This window comes from Phoca vitulina, unplaced genomic scaffold, assembly GCF_004348235.1.
Source record: "Phoca vitulina isolate PV1807 unplaced genomic scaffold, GSC_HSeal_1.0 scaffold45, whole genome shotgun sequence".
Taxonomy (NCBI): Eukaryota; Metazoa; Chordata; class Mammalia; order Carnivora; family Phocidae; genus Phoca; species Phoca vitulina.
In genome coordinates this window covers 10,224,374-10,238,608 of record NW_022589748.1, presented here as the reverse complement: position 1 = coordinate 10,238,608, position 14,235 = coordinate 10,224,374, and the positions used below count along the sequence as shown (strand labels likewise).

At 51.3% G+C, this 14,235-nt stretch overlaps 1 protein-coding gene across 2 annotated transcripts in view; it reads left to right on the top strand.

Annotated features, from left to right (window-relative positions):
- Nucleotides 1-14,235, top strand: part of ITGAL (integrin subunit alpha L) — a 38,139-nt gene that overhangs the window by 9,194 nt on the left and 14,710 nt on the right. For both annotated transcript variants that reach the window (XM_032431035.1, XM_032431034.1), the window contains exons 8-18: nucleotides 310-442; nucleotides 584-734; nucleotides 3,346-3,419; nucleotides 3,502-3,634; nucleotides 6,763-6,914; nucleotides 7,280-7,417; nucleotides 7,902-8,099; nucleotides 8,245-8,375; nucleotides 9,837-9,997; nucleotides 10,082-10,233; nucleotides 11,740-11,829. In XM_032431035.1, the coding sequence (XP_032286926.1) occupies nucleotides 310-442; nucleotides 584-734; nucleotides 3,346-3,419; nucleotides 3,502-3,634; nucleotides 6,763-6,914; nucleotides 7,280-7,417; nucleotides 7,902-8,099; nucleotides 8,245-8,375; nucleotides 9,837-9,997; nucleotides 10,082-10,233; nucleotides 11,740-11,829 (1,513 nt within the window). The remainder of the gene's footprint in view (nucleotides 1-309; nucleotides 443-583; nucleotides 735-3,345; nucleotides 3,420-3,501; nucleotides 3,635-6,762; nucleotides 6,915-7,279; nucleotides 7,418-7,901; nucleotides 8,100-8,244; nucleotides 8,376-9,836; nucleotides 9,998-10,081; nucleotides 10,234-11,739; nucleotides 11,830-14,235) is intronic.

Below are 14,235 nucleotides of genomic sequence, written 5' to 3'. Positions count from 1 at the left end.
AGTAGGAATGGAGAGTAGGAAGCCCAGGGTCTCTCCTCACAAAGCCTCCCCATCACTGCCCATGGGCTCCAGGACAACCTCCTCGCCACCCAGAATTCCTTCAAAGACCACCGGTCTGGAAGCAGAGGTGTGGCAGCCAGGGTGAGGGAGGAGGTTCAGAAGAGAACTTGGAAAGCTGGGGATACCTGCCTGGGGGATGGGAGAAGGGCTGCTGCATAATCAACAGGACAGTGACTTAATGAGCTCGGTGAGTGGGGGGAGACCTCATGATTTGGGGGGGTCTTTCACTACACCCCTTCCTGGACACAGGACAGAGGTGTTCCGGCAAGACCTGGGGGCCCGGCCAGATGCCACCAAAGTGCTTATCATCATCACTGACGGGGAAGCCACGGACCACGACAACATTGACTCAGCCAAAGACATCATCCGCTACATCATTGGGGTACGGGCCCCAGGTCCTGGCTGCTTCCCAAGTCCCATCTTCCCTCTCCTGTTCCTGAGCCCCCCTCCCCTTTCTCCTTGGGGCCAGGGCCTTCTCTGCGATTCTGGGGATGCCAACTCTCCAGTCTTTACTCCTTCACAGATTGGAAAGCACTTTGCAACCAAGGAAAGTCAGGAAAGGCTCCACGAATTTGCCTCAAAACCCGCGAAGGATTTTGTCAAGATTCTGGACACGTTTGAGAAGCTTAAAGATCTGTTCACTGAGCTGCAAAAGAAGATCTATGTCATTGAGGGTGAGTGGCAGACCTGGGGAGGGAGAGTTCGGGAAGTTGTTTACAGAAGCTCATCTGGGACAATAAGACTAGAGACACGCTGGGTGATAATAACGGACACTTACAGAGTATCTTCACTGGGTGAAGTGCTCTCCTGGAAAAGGGCCTCAGGTAGGAATTTGGGGGAGGGCGCTTGAGGAGCAGCCTCTGTTTCTCTCTGAAATTCCATCTTCCTCGTAAAGCTCAGCTGGGTCCAGGTTAGGGCCCAGAACTGACCTCTAGCTTGCTGGTGTCAACCGAGGCCCATGGAAGGAGTAGAATTCCTCCCCCCACTCAGCTCCCTCATGTTCCCTTGTCCTCAGCTTACTTAAGGTGGACAAGTGGGCAGGGCCCGAGGGCAGGGAGCGCCAGGCCCTCTTGGCCCGGAATAAGAGAAGGTTTGGACTGCAGTCACGGATAGAGGGTATTTCCCCAGGAATCCCGGTCTGCTGAAAGCTACATGATTCCCCCTGGGAAGGCCCCTTTGCTAGCACTCGGGCTTGGTGTTTGGTTCAGTTGAAGAAGCAATGTGGTATATATAATGGGACTGGGTAGACCGCTCAGGAATCCACTCTGCCCATGCTGTGTGACCTCCACCAGGTCACTTTCTCTCTCTGAGGCTCGCTGTTCTCTGCTAAATGGGGCTAATAATACCAATCTCACAGCCCTGGGAGGTTTGACTGTTGTATTGGTTTCCTAGGGCTGTTGTAACAAAGGACCAAAAACCGAGTGGCTTAAAGCAACAGAAATTTATTGTCTCACAGTTCGGGAGGCCAGAAGTCAGAGATCAAGGGATGGGCCGGGGCATGCTCTTTCTGACGGGTCTAGAAGAGAACGCTTCCTCACCCCTTCTAACTTCTGGCGTCCGCAGCAGTTCCCGGCATCCCTTGGCTTGTGGCTGCATCACTTCTGTCATCTGGCTGTCTTCTCCCTGCATGTCCGTCCTCATATCCTCTTCTCTCTGTGTCCACATTTCCCTCTGTCATAAGGACACTAGAAAATATTGGATCGTATTGGATCGAGGCCCACCCCAGTGACCTCATTCTAACTCGATTGCACTGCAAAGATCCTATTTCCAAACAAGGTTATATTCTCAAGTACTAGGGCTTAGGTCGTAAAAATATCTTTTTTTTTAGAGAACACAATTCAAGCCCTAACCCCTGCTTGGCAGAGTGCTTGATACTTTGTAGGCCCTCTGTAAATCGCAGAGCTGGTTATCTCTGGCTCGGATCGTCTACCCTGACCTGCCCTTAGTCATGCTTCAGATTCTATCTTAGATATCATTTCCTCTGATAAGTTCTCACGGAACCCGAGGCTGTGTTGGGGGCTTCTTTCCGGGTGCCGCTGTAATGGCTGTATGTTCCCTATCAGAGCCCCTGAGGTTTACATTGTGTTGAAGTATGTGCTCCGTGTCTGTCCCCCACACCACAAGGCGGGGGGGGGGGGTCCTGTCATGGCAAGCAATGTGTCTGCTTTTTCACCATTGTATCCCTGGCACCAAAAGTCTAGTCGCTCTAAATATTTATGCAGGAACGAACAAAATCTTCATGGTAATTGCTGTGTTTCTTGAAAGCTTGCCAGGTAACAGGCACTCTTTCTGTATCATTTAATTCATTCCTCTCAGAAGCTTTGCAAGGCTGGTGGGATGATTTTCATTTTATTAATTCAGGCTTGCACTAACCAGGTCCCAGGTTAGGCACTAGGGGATATTGTCAACGTGGAGCTCATATTCAGGCTGGATAAAGAAAGACAGAAAACAAACGAACAGGATAATTAGAGATTATGATAGGTGCTGTAAAGAAAATGAATAAACTGGATAGAAAGATTTCACTGGGGGAAGCCACTTTAGATAGGCTCTTCAAGGAAGGCCTTTCTAGATGCTTTATTTTTCGATGGAGGTAGAATTCAGTCTGAGATGACATTTGAGCTGAGATACAAAAGATGAGAATCAAACAGCCACATGAGGAATGTGGGCAGGGCTTTGAAGTCAGAGAAGAGCCAGCTCAGGGGCCGGAGGTGGGGAAGGGCGGGCAAGCTGGAGGAACAGAAAAAAGGTCAGCGTGACAGGGGTGTGGTGAGCAAGTGAGACAACAGGGGAGAAATAGGGGCCTTCCAGTTCCTCATAAGCAGCTGGGGTTTTAATCTAAAGAGCGATGGCAAGGGATGAAGGGTTTTTAAGAAAGGGAAACGTGTGGTCTGATAGACATTTTTTAAAAAGATTACTCCAGCTTGCTCTGTGGAAAAAAAACACGACAAGAGGAAGAACGAAGTCAGGGACCAAATGAGTAAGTGAGCACGGTTGTCAGGCAAGAGAGGATGGCCGGGCCCATGTGGTGGCAAACACGCTCTACAGAGAAGGGGACGGATGCATTGCAGACGTAGAACATCCCGATTTGGTGACACGGCGGGGAAGCCTGAGTGGGAACAGAACCACAGAGCTACATCCTGGCTGAGTTCACATCAGACTCAGCCCACGTCACTGCCCAGTCTGACTGTCGGGTGGGCTCTTTCTACCTCGCCCAAAGGCTGGTGCCATGCCTCTTTCTCGGTCCTCTCTCGAGTGTCCACCCATTCTCTTTACCTGGTCCCTCAGGCACAAGCAAACAGGACCTGACATCTTTCACCATGGAGCTGTCCTCCAGTGGGATCAGCGCTGACCTCAGCCACGTGAGTGGCGGGCCTGAAGCAGGGGGGAGCTTCGGGATGTTGTGGACACAGGGCCAAGCATGCTCATCTCCTCCCTGGGCAGGGCCATGGCGTCGTGGGGGCAGTCGGAGCCAAGGACTGGGCTGGGGGCTTTCTAGACCTGGAGGCAGACCTGCAGGATGATAGATTTGTTGGGAATGAACCACTGACACCAGAAGCGAGAGCAGGATATTTGGGTAAGTACTTTTCTTTTCTGCTACGTTTCTTTGGTCTGAGGGGCCAGGGTCACTCAGACTGACTTTCAAAACAATAATGAAAGCGGTTAAGTAACCAGCATGAACAAACTCAGAATTTAAATATGGCTACAACATTCTTAATTTTTCCCTTAATAACCCCTCTGCTGTGTAGTAATCATGCTTTTATTTTCTGTGTTTTATGATCCTTGGACATCTTGAGGCCTTGCGAATCCCAGAGACACTGCCCCTCCCAGAGCTAGCTAATTCCTACAGAGAGTGAACAAGGGGACTGTGAGCAGGCCTTCCACATGCCAACGAGCCAACCTTGAGCCCATATCCCAGCCACCTCCTTTACCTAACTTTCACACACCAAGCCAGTATTCCACCAGACCTAAATATCTAGTTAGCTAAGGACCACCCTTGTAGACCAGTGCCAACCAGCATTATTCAAACCGTCCCATCCTAAGCTTGCTCAAGCTTGTCTACCCAGCGACCTCTCTAGGTCTTACCCATAAATTAAATCCTGGGTCCATTTTATAGCAGCCTGCCTCAGTAGTAGGGGGACCAGCAGTTCCTCCTTGAGGCTTCCTCCTCTAGAATTGTCCATGAACTCCAAGGTTGATTCACCTCAAGAGATCTTCAGATGCCAAGTGCAGAGCAAAGGCACCTGGTCTGTCCACAGTTGCAGTTGCTTCTCTCTGCCTATGGTGTCGCTGTTGTGAGCTTGTCCCGCACAATTCTGTGGCTGCGAGTCCACCCAAGCGGATGCCGGTCTCAGGCACAGAGAGGCCTCACTCTTGTGCACAGAGGTTATCGCTCTTCCAGTTCACGCTCATATAGTCAACTTGTGTCAAGGCACAGACTGGCTTCAAGAGCCCTGGGGTAGGACTGCTTCCAGGATCTACCTAGAAACCCCCTCACCCGGCCTCATGCATGACCCCTGTATAGGGGTGGGCCATGTCTTTATTAAACTCGCAGAGCACAAAGACTTCCTTATATAATTACCTTGGGAAAATTGGTGCCATTCATCTTGCATCTACCCTTCTAAGGAGGGCTACCCTCCATGATTTTCTCTCTCTCTTTTGACATTCTTTACTAAGTATTATGTGCCCGGCACTGGTGCATGACATGTATTGACAGATTTTATCTTATTTTATCTCATTTTATTCTTACAGTAACCCTGTGAGTAGGCATTTTTATTACCTACTCTATTTTTTTTAAGATTTTATTTTTTTATTAGAGAGAGAGAGAGAGTGCACGCATTCGAGAGCCAACGAGCGGGGGGAGGGGCAGAGGGAGAGAGAGAATCCCAAGCTGACTCCCGGCTGAGCACGGAGCCTGACGCGGGGCTCGATCCCAGGACCCCAAGATCATGACCTGAGCCGAAATCAAGAGTCGGATGTTCAACCAACTGAGCCACCCAGGCACCCCTATTACTTCTATTCTATAGATGAAGGAACTGAGCCCAGGAGAGTTTAAATAACTTGCCCAGGGTCACAGAACAAGTAGGTGGAGCCCAGTAGTGTAGCCCCCAAAGTCTGTGCTAGTAAGCAACACACTTACACTATAGTTCCTAACCCTAACACTGCAAGGAGCTTTGTGTCCCCCAGTATCCTGCGAGCTAGTCAGCAACACTGCTCTTTCAAGAAGAAATAGCCTACGGTTTAATCTCTAGTTAGGCGCCTGTCCCACTAGACACACACACAATGCATGTGTATGTGTATATATGGATACGATTATATATGCATGTATATATATTATATGTGTACATATAGATATATGATTGTACATATATCACCTTGTGTCAACTATACTTCAATAAGAATAAAAGAAAAAAACATTTCAACTCCTGCTAAAATAAATAAATAAATAAATAAATAAATAAATAAATAAATAAAATCAATCCCGGATGCCCGTGGTGCAACTCTCCTTCAGATCTTAGTTTAGATATCACTAGCATAATGCTAAGCATTTTCTATATGCGGTCGTCTTTAACCCTCAAAACCACCCTATGAGGCTGGTACTATCCCGTTTTTTGGATAAGAAAACTGAGCCTCAGTGCGTGGTGTAATTGACCACAATCACACAGCTGGGAAGCATCAGCACTAGGAATAAAACCTTGCCTCTGATTTCAGAGGGCAAGTTCCTAACCCCAGCGCTCCAGGAATGTACACGGATGAATGGGAAAGGTGCTCAGCCTCTCTACCCTTCTTCTCCTGCGCTGTGGCGTCTCGGATGGCTCTGTTTTTGTCACTCATTTGCAACTACTCTAAGCAGAGAAGATGAAATTGGGTCAGTTAGTCGTCTCCTGAATCAGAGCGTTCCTATCGGATGGGTCCTGGCTCAAGCACAGTCCCTGGTCCAGTTTCCTGCTGCATTTCCTCAGATGTCCCCGCAACGTGCTCACAGGGGAGAAACCTCGCTCACACGCAAGCTGTGGACTAGGAAGGTGGCCTGAAGGGATAACTCTAAATAAAATGTGTTCAAGTCTCCTGCTTTATTTTTAATATTCATACAGATTTTGCATTCTTCTTATGAATATATCTCACTTTATTTTTTTAAAGATTTTATTTGTTTATTTGAGACAGAGAGAGCATGAGTAGAGGGGAGAGAGAGGTGGACTCCCTGCTGAGGCAGGGACCCCCCCCCAACAACCAGGGCTGGATCCCAGGACTCTGGGATCATGACCTGAGCCGAAGGCAGATGCCCAACCGACTGAGCCACCCGGGCTCCCCGTTATCTGATTATTTTTAAATAGTGTAGTCTCCCTTCCCAACCTTCAGGTCAGCTGAGGCTCAGGAAGATGCGCCATGTTTACTGGCAGCCTGTCGTCCGTGGCTGCTTTTTCCTGGGCCTGTGTGTTGGCCACAGTTTGAGAAATGCAGTTTTGGACCAAGATGGCAGGATTTGTGCCACTCGGATCACATGGCTGCTTTTCTCCGGAGAAGGTCCTCTGACTATTTCCGGGTATCTCTGCTACTAACCCAGTTTCCCAGAGTCTCTGCCCTTTTTGTCCCTGGGTTTTACTTTCTTCCAGATGCCATTGCGCTTCTAATTCCAAGCCCCTGTCCTCCCTCTCTCCCATTCTCTCTCTCTCTCTCTCTCTCTCTCTCCGCCACACCCCTCAGGTTACACAGTGACCTGGCTGCCCTCCCAAAGGCTCACTTCCCTGCTGGCCGCTGGAGCCCCCCGACATCAGCATGTGGGGCGGGTGCTGCTGTTCCAGAAGTCAAAGGAAAGAGGACACTGGAACCAAATCCAGAAGATAGACGGGAGCCAGGTGAGCACGGCCCCAGGGGGCATCCGCAGGTCGGGGACCGGTACGGCACTGGTCATGCTCCCTGCTGTCGGCAAGCACTCACCCACTCACAGTGCGGCAGGCCCTGTACCAAGCACTGTCACATTCAGTCCCCACAGAGCCCTCGAGCTGAGCTTTGTCGTCTCCACCTGCCAGTTTAAGAAACAGAACCTCAGAGCACCCTCCTTGTCCTGACTCCTACAAGGCTCTGCGGAGGTGGGGGGGGCGGGGGTGGTCCAGGACTTGCACCTGCATTTGAGGGATGGAGTAAGATGGACATGGTACAGCTGAGGGGGAGGAGGTGTCCGGCTCACGGGGCTCCCTCAGACATCTTCCTCTCCGTGCAGATTGGCTCTTACTTCGGTGGCGAGCTGTGTGGCATTGACATGGACCAAGATGGGGAGACAGAGCTGCTGCTGATCGGAGCCCCCTTGTTCTATGGGGAGCAGAGAGGAGGCCGGGTGTTTATCTACCAGAAAAAACAGGTGGGGACCAGGACATGCAGGGGTAGGAGAAACAGATTCCCAGGCTGACCCAGGTCCCAACTATTCTGAAAGGCTTTCCCTGACTGATCATGGTGGATCAGCCCTTTAGAACAACTGACAAACGAGAGCTGACACTCCATGCTCAGGGAGGGTAGGCTGTGTGCAAGGCCCAGGGCCAAACCTTTTATTTACAGGACACCCCCGTTGGTCCTCACACAGTCACCTTCTGGGAAACTCTGAGCTTTCCTTCATAAATGGGAGCGCTGCGGCTCAGCAAGGCCGAGTCACCTTCCAAAGCCCCAAGGTCACCCAGACAGCAAGGGGTGGAGCTGGGACCTGAGCCCAGGTCGGTCCGCAGCACCGTTCCCGTTGTGTGAGGGACCACACCCGACCCTTCCTCAGCGTCCTCCATGTACACGGTGCCGCCCCCTGCAAACGCGTGCTGAGTGCCTGAAGCGGGGCTTGTCACTTTGCTCCTTCCCAGCTGGGGTTCGAAGTGGTCTCAGAGCTGCAGGGGGACCCTGGCTACCCGCTTGGGCGATTCGGAGCAGCCATCGCGGCCCTGATGGACATCAATGGGGATGGGCTGGCGGACGTGGCGGTGGGGGCCCCTCTGGAGGAGCAGGGGGCCGTGTACGTCTTCAACGGGCAGTACGGGGGGCTGAGCCCCCGGCCGAGCCAGGTGAGAGGCACCCTACCTGCCCATCCAAACCCGTTCCCGGGCACCCAGAAGCCTCCAAGCCCAGACCCCACTCCCCCGCCTGACCCTTCCCCCGCAACGGCCTGTCCTCTCCCTAGCTTAGCAGGAATTTTTCTCTTGGTCTCAGCGGATTGAAGGGACCCAGGTGTTCTCAGGAATTCAGTGGTTTGGACGCTCCATCCACGGGGTGAAAGACCTCGGAGGAGACGGCCTGACAGATGTGGCTGTGGGAGCTGAGGGGCAGGTGATCGTGCTCAGGTAAGATGGGACTGTTGATAATCTCAGCTCTCTCGTCCTTTGAACAGCTACCCCTGTGCTAGGACTCCTCTGGTCTCTTCCTGCACAGCCTTCATGTCTTACTCAGGTTTAAACAGCTACAGTTCCGTGACAGACTGGGATTGGAACCCAGGCCTGGCTGACATTGAAACCTCCTAGAGAAGCAACATCCTGTGATGGCTCTAGAACCTGGTCACCCGGGGCACCTGGGTGGCTCAGTCGGTGAAGCACCTGCCTTCTGTGCAGGTCATGATCTCAGCGTCCTGGGATCGAGCCCCACATCGGGCTCCCTGCTCAGCGAGGAGCCTGCTTCTCCCTTTGCCTCTGCGTCTCTCTCTCTGTGTCTCTCATGAGTAAATAGATAAAAATCTTAAAAAAAAAAAAAATAGAACCTGGTCACCTGGATTCAGGTCAAAGCTCTACCATTTACTTCTTGGATGGTCTGACCCCAGTCACTTAGCTCCTCAGGTCCTCAGTTTCTCATTTTTGAAATGGTGACGACAACTCCTGTCTCTCCCCTGTCTTCCAGGCATCGTGTAACATCAGTGAGTGGACTAGAGCACCTGCTGGGTTTTAAATACTGGACCAAGCATTGAGTACAGAGTGTATATGTGGGGAAATCTGTAATAAAAAGTTAAGCACACAGGGAGGTGATTACAACTCGTGGCGAGTGCCGTGAGGGAAGTGAACAGCGTTTTGTGAGATGGAACAGTAGGCGAGACCTCCTCTAGATGGGGTGGCCGAGAAAGGCCTCTCGGAGGAGGTGATATTTGAGCTGGGACTTAGAAAAGGAGAAGGAGCCAGGCTTGCAGAAGTCTGGGGTAAGAGCCTTCCATGTAGAAAGCTCAGGATGTGCGGAGGCCATGAGGCAGGTAAAAGTTGGACTCGGCCAGAACATCAGCCAAGGGAGAGGGTGGGAGGAAATAAGATGGGAGAGGCAGGCAGCGTGACACGGATAGTAACAAGTTTGGATTTCATTCCGAAGGCCACGTGGCATCAGTGAAGCATTATAAGCACGGAAGTAGCTCCACAGGATTTCTCTTTCCAAAAGCTCGCTCTCCTGGGGGCCCTGGGTGGCTCAATTGGTTGAGCGTCTGACTCTTGATTTCCGTTCGGGTCATGAGCTCAGAGTCGTGAGATGGAGCCCTGTGGCAGGCTTCACCCCGGGTGTGGAGCCTGCCTGGGATTCTCTGTCTCTTTCTCCTTGTCCCTCCCCCCGCCCCCCAAAGCTCACTCTTCCGTATGGAAAATGGGTCAGAGGGCTGCTAGAAGGAACTGGGAAGCCCTAATGAATTACCATTATTATTACTGTTTCGAGGAGACAGTGCTGTTGAGGCTGCTTTCGGGGAGGAGAGTCCTCTGGACGCGGGTAGAAGGAGCCCCGGGTCTGACTGGGAGTGCAGTTGAGGCCCAGGGAAAGTGTTCTTGTTTTCCGCTCTGCAGCGCCCGGCCTGTGGTGGACATCCTCACTCAGATGTCCTTCTCCCCGGCGGAGATCCCAGTGCATGAAGTGGAATGCTCCTATTCAACCAGTAACAAGAAGAAAGAAGGAGTTAACATCACAGTGTGTTTCCAGGTCAAGCTTCTCACCCTCCAATTTCAAGGTCAGTGCCGTTCCCCCCACTCAGCTCCCCAGAGCTGTTGCTTATGGCCCCACCCTTCACCTTCTGCCTTTTCTCCCTGCCCAGGGCTCCTGGTTGCCAACCTCACTTACACTCTGCAGCTGGATGGCCATCGGACCAGAAGCCGGGGGCTGTTCCCAGGAGGGAGACACGAACTCAGCGGGAACGCAGTGGTCACTGGAGACCCGTCCTGCACCAAGTTCTGGTTCCGCTTCCCGGTAAGGGAGCCATCGGGGCTGCGCTAGGAAGTGCGGGGGCGGCGGAGCTGACCGCAGTGGGTGCAAGGCTCGGCTCGGTCACCGACCAGCTGGGTCACAGGCCCTTGGATCTCTCTACACCACCATCTCCTTGTGCAATAGTGGTAATAATACCGTTAGCATATTTTCTCTAGTCCTCAATCTATGGACGTAGGCGTTTTGACATCGTTACCATTAGAAAATACTTCCCATTTTCCCCCTAATTTTTCCACACATCATATATTAATGCTGCTACCCAGCTTTTTATAAGTATTTTAATAGGTACAGAATATTCAGTCACAGCGGTGTGTCCTTATTTGCCAGGCACACATAGTCATTTATTAGTAACATCCCTCGCAGAAAAAGGTTTTTTAAATATCAGTTTGAGCAACTGCTGAGACGCCCAAATTCAGTTTGCTTCTAACAGTCCTGTGTAAAGTAGGGTTGATGGTAAATTATTCTGATCCCTTAGATATTTAATAAGAGACTGGGTATGGGATTGGTGTGTAAGATTTTGAAGTTCGGGGGCTCCTGGGTGGCTCAGTCAGTTAAGCGTCCAACTCTTGATTTCGGCTCAGGTCATGATCTCAGGGTCGTGAGATCGAGCCCCGTGTCGAGCTCCGTGCTCAGCATGGAGTCTGCTTGAGATTATCTCTCTCCCTCTCCCTCTTTCCCTCATCCCCCGTCTAAAAACAAAAAGATTTTGAAGTTTGTTTTAAATTTTTTTGTTATGGGGAAATTTCAAACATAAAAGCAAAAAAAAAAAAATAGCTCAGTGAACCCCCAAATACTCATCACCCAGTGTCAACAGTTATGAGCCCATTATCTTAGCTCATTCATACCTGCGTTCAGTGCCCCTCTGCTTCCTTGCACCCCACCCGTACCCACCACGTGATTTGGAAATTTTCAACATAAATTTGCCAGAGAAGAGGTAGTGTGTCATGATGGGAAGACCTTGGACTTGGAATTGGACAGATTTGGGTTCACTTCCTAGCTCTAGGCCTTAGGAAACTTGGATTACCTTTGTTGACCTTATGTTCCCCATCTCTAATGTGGAGATAATAATGCCTGCCTCTTTGGGTTGGTGAAGGAGTTCAGGTGAAGATGATTCGGGTGCCTACAAAGTGCCAGTGTGAGGGACTGGTAATAACATAAAAGGCCAAGACCCATCACTGTTCTCAAGGAACTAGGATATTCTAGTTTTTCTAGAATATTCTTTTCTTGTGCAAACTTCAATAATGGCTGCCTAGAGCGGTTTGACAGAGACTCAGGGACTTTGGTCAGGACTCAATGGGAAAAGTGGGGTGGTTGATTAGCAATGTCTGCCATGGGAGTTGGGGCTGAGGGAGATACTCAGGCTGAGAAGCGACCCTGGGCATATTATAAACACCTGATGCTAGAATCTCATCATTTGTGAAGTATGAACCGGGTGAGCATTTCACTGGAAGATTAAACTCACAATATAGGTGGTACTCTCATCACCCTCAGGTATGCATTCAAGACCTCATCTCTCCCATCAACGTCTCCCTAAATTTCTCTCTCTGGGAGGAAGAAGGGACACCGAGGCACCAACATGCGGTAAGAAGAGATGACTTAGGGGAATTGATAGGAAACAGGGGAGAGTAGAATTTCAGTTTAGCAAGACTGTATTATAGAGGAGTCTTTGGTTTTAAGCAATAGAAACCAAATACAACCCACTTCAGCAGGAAAGGAACGTATCGGAGCTTGTATTTGGCAAAGCAAGACTGGGAAGAAGGAGAACCACAGTGGAGGCTCTGGGGGCTCTTGAGGGGAGGGAATAATGGATGGACTCTTCAGGACATGGCCCCTTCAGTCAATCTACTCCAGGTCCCTGCCAAGCATCAGCTTCAGACCTCACCAGGATCCTAATAACACTGCTCAAGGAGCAAATTCCAGGCAGGACAGGGCACCCTGATCAGTCTTCTCATCGAAGGGTATTCAGTTAAGAGCAGGTAGTTTCCTCAAAGCCGAATTGGGGTGGGCGGCATCATGATGTAAAAGAAGAGGGAAACAGTATCTATCCTCATCTGCTGGACCACACACTCCCAAACCCAGGGCCAAAGCCAGATTTCCTCTCCTCAAATCCTTGACACTCAGCTGGTGGTTTAGCTTCAAGGCAGCAGGATCTGGTGGAAAGAGCCTGGGCCTGCCAGCCCAGAGACGTGGATTTTGTTTTTCCTGGCATTAACATCTGAGCAGTTCCATCCCTCCCTGGGACCGTGTCCCCACCTATAAAATAAGTCACGACATCGTGAGGCCTCTCCCAGAGCTGGAGCACGTGACTGCTAAGTTCACTCTTCCTCGTGGCTTTTGGCAGCATGTGCTGAGTGCCCACGCACGCTCACTCTCCTGAGACTTGAAGGGAACGATGGCGTGCTCACCAAAAATTAAAGCCCCTGCCCACCAGATGCTCATCACGTGCTTGAGGAAAGTTGATTGAGCACCTGCCTGTGCTGAGCCCTGTTCTGGGCACTGGCTCCACTGAGGTAAATAAAACATGGTGCCTGCCCGGAAGGGGTTCACGGTCTGCTCTGGAGGTCAGACAAGTCAACAGACAGTTATGACAGGCCGTCATGAGGCTGTGGTCAGGGTAGATGTGGCGTGGCAATAGAATCTTAGACAACATGTCTGTTGCCTGAGACGCGACCCCTGAAGTCCCCGGGTAGAGAAGGGGAGGTGGGCATTCAGGGAGAAGGCATCGTGTGAGCCCAGGCAACAAAGACGGCGCAGCCTGTGGGTGTTGGGAGCACAGCAGGCGTGAGAGAGACCGTGCAAGAGCACACCCCTTCCCTTTGAGACTCCTTCCTGAAATCCACGTGATGCTTACCCTTGCATCTCATCGGTCAGAACTTGGTCACACGGCCACACCTAAGTACGAGCCTGAGAAGTGCAGCCGCCTGGCCAGGTGGCCGTATGACCACGTGGAAAGGGAGGCTCTGTTTTAAAGGCGGATGAAGAGGAAGGGTATATGGAGACAACCAGCAGTCTCTGCCGTCGGCACTAATTTTTTTTTTTTTTTTTTAAAGCCGAGCTGTGTGGAGTAGGAACTCAGGGTAAAAAAGAGACATGAGCTCACAGTTTCTTAAGAAAGGCTTCCTGGGGGAAGTGTCACTGGTTCTGGGTCTTGCAGAATGAGTCAACTTTGGGTGGTGGATTGAGGAGAGGTAAAGGGAAAAGCATGAGGAAAGGTGTGGTGCTATATTCAAGGAAGATGAGGAGGTGGGCGTAGCTTCTGGTAGAAGGACAACTGAGCAAGACAGAGGCCCCGGATGCCCATTTGGGGGCTGGCTGTGGTCTAGTGAGTGGCGGGAATCTGTGTTTAGGATGGGTGGGTACAGTCAGCAGAGGCCCCCAGGACCCCTGTCCCTTAAGGAAGAGTGTGGAGGTTGTTTGGCAGGTGGCCTGGAAGTGGAGGAGGCTGGAGTCTTTCTAGAACATTCAGCTAGTAACTCACAGAACACTTCTATGAAGCCATTACCCTCAGGATAAAGTCCCAACTCCCAAACGTGGCTTCAAGGCCCAGGGGAACCTGGACCCTGCTGCGGTCTCCTGCCCCCGTCACGCAGCACTGCGGCGGGTCTGAGCGTCTTCCGGCTGCACGCACAGGCGCAAGCTCTCTAGCCTCGGGCCTTCGTGTAGCCTGTCCTTTCTTCCTCCCTCTCCCCTTTCACCAGGCTCTCTCCTGCTCATCCTTTAGATTTCAGTGGGAGATAGGATTCCCTTCTGCAGGCTCTGAATATACCCTGTACTTGTCCCTTCAGACTCTTGAAGATGCTGGTCGTTTCTCCCCCTAGATTGGGGAGGGTGGGGTGGGAGGTGGGGAGATGGGCAGTGTGTCTCTTTTGTTCTCTGGTGTGTATACCCAGTGCCCAGCACAGGGCCTGGCCTGGAGCAGAAGCCCCAGAAATGTTGGGAAAACTGGCCTTGATCTGAGGAGAGATGGAGAGCTGCTCTGGGGGGAGC